The sequence below is a fragment of the Antrostomus carolinensis genome, unplaced genomic scaffold, assembly GCF_000700745.2.
Source record: "Antrostomus carolinensis isolate BGI_N321 unplaced genomic scaffold, ASM70074v2 scaffold3450, whole genome shotgun sequence".
In the NCBI taxonomy this organism is placed as follows: Eukaryota; Metazoa; Chordata; class Aves; order Caprimulgiformes; family Caprimulgidae; genus Antrostomus; species Antrostomus carolinensis.
In genome coordinates this window covers 25,077-39,109 of record NW_010290424.1, presented here as the reverse complement: position 1 = coordinate 39,109, position 14,033 = coordinate 25,077, and the positions used below count along the sequence as shown (strand labels likewise).

The following is a 14,033-nucleotide window of genomic DNA, read 5'->3' as shown; positions in this document are numbered from 1 at the left end:
CTGTCTGTCACCTCTCTCCAATGGCAGGATGCTCTGGGACAAGAGCAAGACATAAGGCTCCCAGCAGGTTAGAGCTGCTCCATGGAGAGCAGGGGAAGGACATATCCTGTGCTGGCTCTCTGTTACCCTTGTCTGAAAGCACCTCAGCTGTTAACATGCAGGACTAGGATAGCTAGAATATCTGCTTTCAAGTGTTTTGTGATCAAGCTTTCATGGGGCAGGGAAGATAGAGCTGGAAAACAGGAACATGAGTTCATAATATGACAAAAAATTAGCAATTATTCAAAAATCTCTTGGTTGCATCTGACATTATGATTTTGTTTGTTTGTCTAGCAATTTTCATACTGTTGCTTGAATGCTTAGGTGGACAGTGCTGCATTTTCTGGCATTAAGGTCTCTTTTCCTCCCTACACCAAATGCCTTATTTAAAGTCAAATTCTGTTTTAACCAAGACTCCCACTCCTCTCTTCCCACTGTAGAGCAGCTTTAACTGCCTATGACACAGTGTTATTTATGCTTTGACTGATGCAAGGTGCTTGGGAAGAATAATGGTCTTTAGAACACAACAGAAGGAAAGGTAAATATGTTTGAGAGCTCTAGGGTAATTATAGATGCTCTAATGCAGAAGACTGGCAGCAGATACCAATTTAAATGCAAAAGACTTCATTGGTTTAACATCTCAAAAGTGACAAAATTAAATTTTGAAAGGCTTTTGTTGAGTTCTATTCATAGACCCCGATTTGTGGGGGGAAATATGTAAAATTATTATAAATGTAAAAGTCAAACAGACCTTTTCAAAACTCAGTTTGTGATTAACAATTCAGTTCCTTCCCACCTCCAGATAGGCACCCTTCGTACATAATCTTAGGGGATTGGGGGGGGGGAAATAAAAATAATTTTTAAAAAAGGCAAGTAGAACACTACAGCAGACTCAATGGCCCCTGAAAGTCATACAACTTGTTCACAGCTCTGATCTTTTTTGCTAGCCAAGCAGCCCACTCATCTTACCACATGCTGCACGTTCTGTGCCATGGAGAGGAATTCTTTCGACTCCTTCTGCCTGTATTCTGGGAGAAACTCTATGTTGGCAACACGGAACAGTCCGACAAAATACAATGCATCTTTGTTTTCTGCCTGAACTACAAGAAACAAAGACGACAGGTTTTTATACTTTTTTTTTTTAAATCAATAATAAGATTCTTTTTTCTGATTAAATTCTAAACCACATTAATCTATTTGGCACACAGTGGAAACAACAACCAAAAGAACACTACGTTTTCACAGTCAAATCATTCTAGATGAGTACCACAATATGAAGGTTAATTGAGCATCTGTTCCCTACATACAAGGTAAGATACCACCATACAAATGAACCAGCATAATGAAGGCAATATCAACATCCAGACTCTGGAGCATCCTTAAGGAATCTTGAGCAGTCTTAGTGTCAGGGGTCTAAAGAGGAGAACATGGCTTTTACTGCCCAATTAGACACATCTGTATTTTACTCCCCTTTAATTTCTTTAAATCTATCCTGCATGAGAGACAAAGGACTTACTTGACCTTCAGTAGGCCAAGAAACATAGTGGAATTCAAAATTTCTGAAGAATTAAGCTCATAGGAATTGTCAAGTCTGTGCACTTAGCTAGGACATAAAAAAAATGTTTGGCATAACACTTAAAAAAAAGTCACACTTCCTAAAGCCAGCAGCTATACCTGCTCTTATAATTACTTGTTAAGTCTTAACAAAGGCACCAAAAAGTCCTTCAGGTCCCATTTAAATAAGTTCCATGTTTATTTTAGAAAAAGCCTTTGGACAAGTGAGAGCCTAAACCCAACTGAGTGCTATTGAGGATAGCAAAGGCATGAGCTTTCAGCAACTCACCAATAAAGAGCCACAGTAATGTCCAGGTTACAGCTCCTAAAATGAATAGGACGAGGGTAAATAGAATTATTTTGTTTTGAAAATTCCACAACAACTTATCTTTTTTCTTCAATTTCAATTTGCCATGTTTTTTCCTTGCCAGAATCCTCTTTGCCAACTTATCTTCTGCAGTTACCACTTGGACTGAGATGTTGGCTACCTAAAATAAAGTGAAAGACAACAAAAAATGTAGAACATTTCTAACAGCAATTCACTGACCAACAACTACAAGAGATTCACACGTATATTTGTCTGATACTGCATATATACAACTACAATTAACTTAGTAGCAGTTTAAAACTCTACTTAGAAGGCAAGATCATTTTCTTTCGGACACTTGCAGATATTACACAAAGTGTAATATTTTAAGGATGTAAAAACAAATCATACCCTAGAGTAACAGCTCAATGAGCAACAGCTACCCCGCATTAACCATATGAATGAATGCTGATATTCCCAGGCTGAAAGCAAAACTCAGCACTACTCCAGCTACTAAAAAGAAACCCAGCTCTGTTCCAGCTAAAAACCAGGACACCTTGCGCGTACCTCATTAAAGTATATTAGGCCTCTTTAGACCAGAGGGTGGACAACGCTGAATTACTTTGCACTGTTTGCAACTGAGATATATAGACAGACAAGTACTGCAGAATGGCAGCTTTTCAACAGCACCTTGGTAACATAAGCTAAGAAGGTGTCTCATGACCCAAACCTTTGCTCTGCTTACACAACTTTGGTGCAGAAGCAGACACACATTCAGCCTTTCATTCCTCCCTTTGTGAGAGGCGGGAGGGAGGGGTTAGCATGATATTCAAATAGTCAATCCTTGTTCCAATACTATGGATTGTCATTTCCCTACTAAGGAAACAGGAGACAGGTATATGGACCTCCCAGCTCATGGTCAAAATGACACTGACATGCCCCCACAATTTTTTTAAAAAGCTACTTACTTTTTAGACTAGAATTATCCCAATCCTAGTGGGCTCAACTCATTCATTCCTCAGAAAAAAAGCTTCTGCTTCCTTTCAGAATGAGGAGCAGTGGGTATGGACAGCCTCCTTCTGCATGACCAGCTCCCTCTGAGAAGTCCCCTTCAGGGAACAGGAGGACACAGCACAGGTCTTGCTGGGATGAGACCTGAACAAGGTCATCACCTGGCTATCCAACCCCTTGATGGTTTATTTTGAAGTACAGTCCCAGATTTTCTAAAGCTAGATTCAAAATATCTCCTGACCATCTTATCTAGGTACAGAAGACAACTATGTGACCATTTCCACATTTGCAGGAGCAGTTGCTGCTTCCTATAAGCAACTTATCTATCTACAGTTTGGTCTGCCCTGCAAAGTCTGTTTATACCAGACATTCCCACAGGCATTTTCCTCTACAGGAGATAATCAACACATTTAAGCACACAAATAATGTCTATCAGTTGCTGCAAGTAGAGCAAGTGCTGCCTGGGGAAATCTCTGGGATTTCATAAAATTCCCTCTTGGAGATCTCTCACGGCTGTCAAATACATTATTGTAAGATCAGCTAGAGGTTCAATCACCTTTTCTCAAGCCAATTCACTGTCTCATCTCTGCAGAGATTAGCTGGCAAATTCCTGGACCGCTCAGGGCGTTAATGACCAAGTGCACTGGGTATGAACACAGGCAGAGCCGTGATATCCAGCTGCACCAGAATTAGAACTATAAGAAAATCTTTAATACCCTCCTTATATCACAACTATAATATAAATTACATAATACTGCCACATCTATAAGTAACACTCAGGAAAAATATTCCAAAAACATTGATGCTAGTGAGAGGGAAGCTCTCAAGAGGCTGCCTGACGAATTTGTGGGTTCTCCATGAGTGGAGGTGCTGACAAACACCAGTCAGCACCAAAAGTTTTAGTGCAAAATTTTCTATGACTCACAAAACAGACATTGAGACAAGAAGACATGGCTCAGGACCTCATATATACAAAGAGAAAACTGAACTTCACCATCTTAAGTATAAGGAAAAAGCTATTTTTTTGTTTTGATCTTCGTCTTTGGAGTAGCTCAAGTTATTTTAAGGGCATTTTCAAAGTGGGTCTCCCCCACTCACTGTCTGATTTTCTGCCACTTGGGGGCTAGGACCTGCTCACCTCTCCACAATGCAAGTCAGCAATCTCTGACAAAGACCAACGATAACTGATGTAGGATTTGCTCAAGGTGCAGATAACCTCACTCTGCTGAGGGACACATCCCTGTCCCATCACCTGTCCCCTTCAGTGCCCACACAGAAATACACCAAAGTTCACAACCACACCAGAACATACAACAGCACAGACCTTGACTTGGGCAGATCTGGGTGTTCCTTATGCTCAATAGACACTTCTGCAGAGCTACAAGGGATAAGCAGAGAGGAGAAAGGTTGCAACAAGGTGCCAGGCTATTTGCCACCCTTTCATTATTTGAAGCCTCTGAGAAGGTACACTGCAAGAGCGTGTGGCCTGTTGTAGACTAAAAGGTGTGGACACAAGACTCATTTTTCATCCCTACTATTTTTTCACTTGAGGAGGGATAAGACAATTAAAGTCAGGAAGTTCTCAGCCAAGAGCTGCACTCTGCGTTACCAATGTGGGATGCTAAGTTTAGTACAGTGGCTACAAAAACTATGTGCTGGTGGAGCTTGACACCCAGGAGATGACAAGCTTTACTTCAAGCCATTTGCAAAAATGGTTCTGTGAAATAATCTACAAGAAGTGGTTGTTTCCTTCTGCCCAACACTAGTAGAGCCACATGTGAAATAATGTGTCTAGTTTTGGGCCCATCAGTGTAACAGAGATGCTGATAAACTGGAGTGGTTCCAGGGGAAGGCCACCAAGATGTGAGGAACTAGAGGATATGATGTACAGCCAAAAGTTGATAGCCCTGGGGATGTTTCGCTGGAGACAAGAAGACAAAGAGAGTGTGAGTAAATCTAATTATAGATTTCCCTATCAACAGCAGGTTATGGAGAAGACAGAGTCACATTTTCCTCACTGATGCCCAATGAAGAGAAAGCCACAACAGTCACACATGGCAGCAGGGGAAATTCCAGTTAGACTGGAGGCCGGGGGGTCAACACCATGTTTCACCATGACAGCCATGCACCCAAGCCATTCCTAGAGAGATCAGGAAGCCTCCATCCCTGGAGATATTAAAAACTCAAGTGAGACAATATCCCAAGAAATCTGTCCTGGCTTTGACATTAGCCTTGTTTTCTAAAAATTTGAAAAACCTTAAGAAGCCCCCACCAATATAAATTTTTCTGTGATTCTCTGATGATATGCCTTAGTAATGCTTTCAATAAAGGAGATCTGTGTATCCTCACAGAGAGGACGTAAGCAGCGTCACCACAAATATCCTGCCAGTCCCATAGTCAAATACAATGGCTAGCAAACTTTGACCGCAGAGCTGAGGATGATCAAATATGAGAAGAAAAATGAGTAATAAGTAATAATAAGTAGAGTAACAAGTTGCAGTAGTACACTTTAAAATTTCCTCAAACAAAACATGAAAACACTGAACCCGAAGATTTCGGACTCATATCTTCTATAGAGGTAATTAACTGCACTTGATTCGCATGTTCTCAAGAAGGACTCAATTTGTCGTACATTTTTAAAAAACCTTATTAGAGTAGAGTTTTGTTTAAGGATGAAAAACAAATTGCTTATTTTTTTTTTTTTTTTTAAACTCTACTTTGTCATCTAAAGTCCCCTTATACAGTCAGGCATTCAATAGGGCAGCTTGAGACAGCTCAATGAATGCTCAGTTCTGTCATCTGAAATTGAGGCCCCTTTGATCAAGGTTTCCCCAATAATATTTTATATTTAAGTTTTCCCATGTCATTCATTTTGTAGCTGCAGACCTAACGAGGCAGATTTATTCTTAAAAAATAGACCCTGTCAAGGATTGTTAAAGACTGACCAAGACGGACTTCACTGGACTAGAAGTACGCACTTGAAACAACTGATGTCTTCATTGCATTTACTGAAATTCTAACTTTATTAAAAAAAAAAAAAATGCACTTCATGTATCAAGGCTTGCATGGAAAAGTTCTGTTACACAGGATTCATAGGAATATTGAATGCCATGCACTACATTTTAAATATTTCCCTAGGTTATATACTTTACCATAAACATTTTATATTAAGAAAAACAAATGAAAGTTAAGCTGTTCCCTTCCCTCAATAAGGATCACAATTCTTGATTGAGCTTTCCTCTCTACTCAACTCAGTCCTTGCATTCTAGAATTTGTTTGCAGGTAAAGTTGCAATTTGATTATCACCATACACTAAATTATTTAATTACTTCTTTGTTATGAGTTAACATTCATGCAATAATCCTCTTCTGTAGCTTCTCAGAGAAAAGCAAAACACTTTACGTACTTTAATGTTGCTTAGAAATGTTGCTTAATTGCTTAGAAATTGATTTCTTTTTTGGAAAAATGTACTACCGTGACACAAATATAAGTTCTTCATATTGCCACACTGACATGCCCATTATTTCAATTGTCTGAAAACATATGTTTCTGGCAATTTGAAGATATGCAAACATATGTTGACATTTTCAGACTGAGATATAAAAAAGAAAGTTATACCAGATCTTAAGTTTTATACTTGAGTATTAGTTCATAAGAGACCTAATAGTGTCAAGAAGTATATGAAATTGAGAAATCAAGAATGCTTAAGTCACCTACTTACACTTAGTTCATCTTCAGGTTTAGCTGCTGGGTGATCACTTTTTTCATCCATTCCAGCAGAATTAATTTTATTGCTTCTCCAAGCTGAAAAAGAGCTTTGCACCTTTTCTCAGGCACTACTTCTGCTTCTGAAGCTGAAGACAGCTAACAGCAATGTCCAGGACCAAAAGAGGCATCAATTTACTTTGATGAGTTTCCAGTTGTAATCTCATCTGCCCTATTGCTCCTTTGCAAATATTAAAAGGATGCTATCATGTAACTTTAGACAACAAAGTCGGACTAAATAAAATGGGCTTTTCATAGTCTTTTTTAAGCTGAAATAAACTCCAACTTGTTAAAATACAAAATCACAGTGCTAAAATCTATATATCATTAAAACTTCACAAAATGCCACAAACAAGAAAAGTAGCAAGTAAAATGTAAATAAGTGAAAAATCATGCAACTAAAAGAAAGAAAATAAGCGTAAGCACCTTGAGTAAGAGTGCTGCAAAGAGCAGATAACATCTGCAAACCAATAAGAACATTTTAACCCTTTTCTAGAATTTTCTAATGTACCTTGTGAACACTCAAATTTGGTTATTTTATTGTAATTGAGAAATAAACTGCTCCAGGCAACATATTTCATATCGTTAAAATAGATCAGACTTCAAAACAAGGATCCTTTTTCTAACCAGATGCAGGAAGTCACTTGTACAATAACAGTTCCATCCTCTTTTCTTTGGGAATTAAATATTTATAGAGGATGTAAAACAGTCCTTTCCTCAATAGATGCTAATTATAGAGCTGTCTTTACTGTTAAGTGATTAACAATCTCAATGCTTTTCCTAGGTCAACTTCAGAAACAGTACTGGAGAAATGCCAAGATTTTATTAAAAAAATAAAATAACCCTTCTATTAGTTTATCTTTGAAGATGTAAAACCTAGACTAACAATCATAAAAACTCCAGCAACACAGTAGTGTAGAGGTATAGAATAGGAAAGATGCAGTCAGACCTTATAACACGTGAGTTCCAAGCATGCTCTACGCTCCATCTGTGCAACCAGCAATAGATGACTTCAACTACAAGGCAAAAAATGCTACAGTTAGACAAGAAATACTTGTTTACGTTATCTATGTGTCAGTCTTTGGCTTAGGCCCTGAAGCACAATATTTATGCCCTCAGTCATTGTTTGAACTGCAACCTGTTTCGACCATATGAAGCGATACCTTAAGCTCTGGGCCTTATGAATGCAATAGTAGCATATGACTATATATAATTGTTTCTGACTCCCACTTTTTTTTTTTCTTTTTTTAATTATGGTTTTTTTTTTTTTTTGAGACTACTGCGGTCTCTCAAAGTGTTCATGTAATTCCCAAAAGCCTTCCACTATCCTGTGCCCTGAGAATTACTACAATACAAATGCTATTTCAGAAGTTGGTCCATAGACTAAAAAGCATATAAAAATACTTTCCCTTTGTCATTATCAAAGTCTTTTGCATGTTTATTCAATAAGTCCTTTATGCTCTGAGAAAGCACAGTTATCTCCAGATTTCACTTTTCTTTCAGAAGTTGGTCCATAGACTAAAAAGCATCGTACATAAAAATACTTTCCCTTTATCATTGTCAAAGTCTTTTGCATGTTTATTCAAGAAGTCCTTTATGCTCTGAGAAAGCAGTTATCTCCAGATTTCACTTTTCAGCTGCTTACCTTCACATATTTTCTCCTGAGAAGATTAAAATAACCATGCTGATTGTTATTGAAATAGCAACAAGAGTCAATCTAAAGGTATAGTATTAAATGTGTGCTCTAACCCTGGTAAGAAAACTATATGCCATTATTCTCTAGATTACACAGAAAAGCTGAGGTTGAAGTTATTTCCACTCCTTCAATGGTATAAATAACATTATTATGCACCTTTCAAATACCTAAGGTGTATATGGGTTACTTGTATCAAATCAATAAATGAAGCAAAAAAAAAAAAAATCATGGAGAAGTAGGAGGAGAAGGAGGACCTCCAGGTACCAAAGCAGAGATCCATACTGCAGCCTGTGTAGGAGACCACACTGGAGCAGATGGATATTCCTGAAGGACTGCAGCCCATGGAAAGCCCATGCTAAAACAGAGGGAAGGAGTGAGAAAGAAGGAGTAACAGAGAAAGCATTGTATACTGACCATAACTACTCATCTCCACTGTGCTGCTCAGGGTTTGGGGGGTGGAGGGGTGCAGGCAAGTAGGAGTCACGAGTGAAGAATGAAGTTGAGCCCGGGAAAAGGGGTAGGAACAGCGTTGTTTCAATGTTTGCATTTTTGTTTCCCACTACTCAAATTAGGAGTTACATTTTTTTATTTTAATTAGTAATAAATTAAGTCAATTTTTCCCAAGTTGAGCCTGTTTTGCCTATGACATTAATTGGCAAAAAATATCCCTGTCTTTGTCTCAAACTATTATTTTTCCCTTCTTCATGTTCTTTCCATTTTCTCCTCCAAGCCTGCTGAGGAGGGGAGGGAGGGACTGAGCAGCTGGGTGGGAGTTTGGCTGGTAGTCACAGCTAATCCACAACAACGTCGCAGTACCTGGTACTTACTTCCACCTCTACTCCTTTAAAGAGCAAAATTAGGATTTGAAGAGTTTAAGGGTTTGGGTTTGGTGGGGGTTTTGGGGGATTTTTGTGTTTGTTCCCCAGCCCTCCCACTTCAAGGTAAGTGCATTCTCTCTGCAAGTGAAGCTAAGAACAAAGAGGTTGGCAAAGTGAAATAAAACATGAAGCACATTAGAAATAAAATCATCTTATGGAAGTGAGCACTGCTGTTTCCTTCTGGTTTATTAATTGCATGTTCTCTATATAAAAAAAGTCTGAAGATTAAAAACATTTGAAGCCAAAGCAAACCATAGACTCTCTCGGGTTTCTCTGCTAGATACCAGTGACTCCAGGTCAGCTTGAAAAGTTAATATGAGCCAATTATTCAATTTCTGAGCTCTGTAGAGAATCGTGCTTTCACATAGGTCCACCTGAAAGGGCTATTGGCTTTAAGCCTTTACTTGGTAAGCATGAACTGATGTTAAGCAGCTTGGTTTTATCTCCTGCAAGCAGTGCCTATCAAAACATTACTCTTATCTCTCTCTGACCCAAATCAACATAATACCCACGCTGATTATTTTCAGAAGCATCGTATTTTCTTGCCTTCGTCATGGCTTCTAGACCAGTTCCACCTCCTCATGCTTTCCTACTCCTACAAAACCACTGTCACAAATCATAGACTTCCCAGTTTATTCACACAATGACAGTGACACTTGGTTTTACTCACATCATTCTCTTAGGGCTGCGTAGCTTCCTCATGCACATCTCTTTGGCAGCCTGACTTTCTGTTTCTCATCTCTCCAAGACCCTCACACAACCAGGGGCAGGTTGTTAGTCTTGTGCTGCACAAACCTGGTGCCATGCGAGGAGAGAGGTAGGGTTCATCTCACCCCTCTCAGACTGCCTAGAAGTTAGGCATATAAATCCAAGTCTGTTTTCTAGACTCAGTCTATACACAACGGCCACAGAGAAGCGTTCAAAACAGAAAAGACAAATCACATTTTCACCACTGAGTACAGATAGAAAAGAGGTAGTTATCAAATCTATCATCTTCCAAATCCTCTCTGTGTAATAGAAATCTTTCTCTTCTGACCAAAGCTGCCTTCATGATCAGTCCAGAGGGAGTCTTTCTTGCTTCCTTAACTGGCAGGAGCCTAGACCCAGCTTGCCAGCATCAGCCCACTAATGCATCAGGGTACTCGAGAGAGCTGCTAACCTCAGCAGGATATTTTTTCCAAACTGAACATCAAGAGTAACAGAGTTTGCTTGTATTTCAGGATCTCTCTCTGCTAAGCAGCAATATCTAACAAACTACACAAAAACACGGGAGGAAGAAGAGTCCAAACACAACGCGAAGTTAATTCTAGTAAAACCTGGCTTTAGTACCTATAAGAATTCTCTTGTAAATTACTTGTGTCTGTTTTTCTTTAATCAAAACTCAGGTAAAGCACAGGTCTCAGCATGTCTGTGAAAACTAAACAAGAGTTTAGTTTTCATGAATCATTAACAAGTGATGATTCATTATAACATTTGAGAAGGCATTCATAAAGATTCTTAATCAATTTTCATCAGAGTTGACACAGACTAACACTGTATGAATGCTTATTTTATCCCTTGAATAATCTATTCGAATTACAGCCAAGATGTAATTTTCTTCCAAGAGAGGAAGAAAAGCTTTTGGCTGTCCTTCCCAGTAACCCAGCTGAATTTGTAATTCAGCTTCATTTCGAACCTAGAGATGTTCAAATACCTATGCCTTCAATAAGCACATACTAATAATAACTAGCATGTTATTAATAGTCTGCAAAGATCTGCATACACACAGGTGAGTCATTAACATTTGGGATAAATCTCTTCCACCACAGGAGGCAGAACCAGCACACAATAGTTGTTTCCTTAATTTTTTTGGAAGCTGAAGTTATGAGCAAGTTGACATGAGGCTTTTACCAAAGTGTGGAAGTGGGTGACAATTGATTACTAAATACTAAATTATTAATAATTGTCTACTAACATATGTTTCAGTATCAACTTTGCACCTCTTTCTTTTCCCCCACTGGATGAATACCATGCTGCTCGCTTTCAAGTTCTTTGTCATCTGGACATGCAGTTCGAATCAGAGCGCTCACGTTTCTTTTACTTCTCCTTGAGCTTTTACTTAATTTCTGATCCCTGACAATGCTTGATTATGCACTAGAGGCCTCTGATGTAACAAAACAGTTTCCAATGGACAAAATATTCTCAGAATTTACAGGCAATTGAGCTGCCTTCAAAGATCCAGACATGACACGTAACTGTCATTGACAGAGCATATCATCTGAAATGCAGCAGCTTCCCTGAGCATTAATAGAGCTGTTTTGCTTCACTCATGCAGACTGAGAACAGCTTAGTTATTTGTATCCCCATCAATTATAAATTAAATTAAAAAGGCTAAGTAAGCACATCTTTTAAGCACAGCATCCATTTATCAGTCTGTGGCATTTTAAGGACAGACAAGCCCTGCTATTCCATCAGTTAATGGTCTTGCACCATTCCCTCTTACTGGGGCCACTAGCTAATTTTACTCTCAATTTCTCTCTTGCTTATATGAAACTGGACACTTATGTGTGGCAGGGAGCAAGGCAAGTGACATTCACACAGCGTACATGAATCATGCTACTAGATTAAATATGGCTTGTTAGGAGAATCACAGTGCTAGGAAACCTGCTGCATTTTAAATAAAATTATATATATATATATATATATGTATACATGTATATAAAAGACAGTTTCTACAATAAGGAGGCTGACCCAGTTGAGCTATTGCTGAAGCCAGTGGTAACACCCTCTACAAAAGCCAAGTCATGGTACCACTCCAGCCAAGCAAAAGCAAGGTTTGCAGCTTTTCAGGTGATAAGAATGTGCTGATGGGCAAACACTCATCTAGCAGAGTGCTCAATCACACACGCTTGGATAGGTCAGGCCTGAGCAGGGTTTGACAAGCCAAGTCAAAGCACTTTTACTGGTGGAGGTGCCTGTGCTACTCCCTGCAAATCACACTTCAGTTGGTGACCTGCTTCTTAATTGGTGTCTTGTTGAAAGCGAACAAACATGAAATTTGTAAGTTCAAAGCTTCAGCTTATAAGTAGTGCTGTCCAAAAGCATCAGTCCATGAGACTAAGACCCCCAGAAGCTGCTATGATTAATGGATACCCTGTTCTCTATCATCAAGCCCTAGGTGCCATGTGGAAGGCAAACAAAAAAAATCTCTCTTACCACACTTTCATTGCAGTCAGTTGCCATAACGGATGCCCAGCTGAAATGAGGCTACTGCTTAGGGCAAGTGAACCAAAGATCTCTCACTCACGTACACAGGATTGTAGTGTCTCCTGCAGGAAACACTGTGCCCAAGGCTTCCACAAGCCTAGCCCCAGTGTTTGCCACCAAATATATTTCCCTAAAAAATGCTAATTTAATCTACTTGTCCTGCCTGTCCACAGCTGTGTTTTCCTTGCCATTAAGCAGAGAGTATATTTGATACCCTGGAAGAAAACCAGCACTGAAAATTTAACTCCTTGTTTTCCCTGCTCTGTCTTTTAAAAACCTACCCACACCCTTTCCTTTCAGTCCTGACCTTTCATCTCGCTTCTGTTTCTCTGATCATCTTCTAAGTAGAACAGAACAAAAGAAAAAAAAAAACAAACATGGAGCCTTTTCTGGTTTCATTACTTCTACCTAGAAGACTTCAGCAGGGCATCCAGGCCACCTGTGCCACTCTTATCCCTACTCTATCAGGTCTCAGAGTCCTGTGATGTTATTATCCAGGTAGTGACAGACTACAGCAAGAAGGTACAATGTTAAGCTGTTAAGAAACGGAACAGGTGGGTTTTTTTAATTAATTCCTTAATTTTTTAATAAGTAAGTAACTTGAATTAACCTACTATTAAACACTTAAGTTATTTGCATGTCCAAGTGTTAAACAAGCTGTTTCACTCAGTCTGGTGAATTTGGTGTTGCAGTTTCTTTGTTCAGGAGTTATGGGGCAGCTCAACATTCCACCCCTTAGAAGTGACTGACACTGCTCCTGTCATCCCTCATCCACCAAGGGTTTTGATAAGGAGAGCACTCAAAACACCTACAGAGGTTAATTCAAGGTCTCAAAAAACATACTTGGCAGGGAGGAACACAAGGAAATTAGTTCAGTTAATTTGACAAGGAAAAGTTTAAACAAAAGTATTTTTAGTGTTTGAGTTACATAGCTCTGTTATTGGGAGGCTCCTCACCAAGACAAAGAAAATTCTAAGTGCCAGCAGAGGCAGGACAGCACAACTAGATAACTTACAGAGAAAAATCTGTTGTTCAGAATAAAAGCCATGCACAAGCACAGACAAGACAGCCAAGATGAACCACTAGTGAAGGTTGTTAACCATGAATACAATTGACCAAGAATTGCACTGACTGCTGTTTACCAAACTGCACAGTTGGATGTTCATGCTTATTTTCCCCAGAGATGCTGCTGGTGTTCTAGCTTGGTCATCTGACCTTGACATCTTTGAGTACTTGTAGGCAACTGCTCCATCTCAGGTGCATCTTCATTAGGGGTTGATCACCAGCCCTTTGGCTGACTGCAGTGAAATAACAGGCAGAAGTTAAAGAGGATCTGGACTGATGGAAGCAAAAATCAAAGTCTAAATACAAAACTTGTTACTGCAATTCACATAAACTGCATTTGTTTCTCCCACCTGCTTCTAGGTTCTGCATTATATACGTTGCTGTTTGGACAATGGTTAGAGCAGTAGAGCTTCAAAGGGCTGGATGTGGTCATGATCTGCATAGGGCAGCATCCTTACGCATTCATGCCCTG

General features: G+C 39.2%; 1 protein-coding gene across 1 annotated transcript in view; it reads right to left on the bottom strand.

Annotated features, from left to right (window-relative positions):
- The window catches only part of TMPRSS7 (transmembrane serine protease 7), a 32,680-nt gene extending 25,997 nt beyond the window's left edge, over window positions 1-6,683 (bottom strand). The window contains exon 1 of the mRNA XM_029086256.1: window positions 6,633-6,683. Coding sequence (XP_028942089.1) covers window positions 6,633-6,683 — 51 coding nt within the window. The remainder of the gene's footprint in view (window positions 1-6,632) is intronic.
- Between the last annotated feature and the right edge of the window lie 7,350 nt (window positions 6,684-14,033).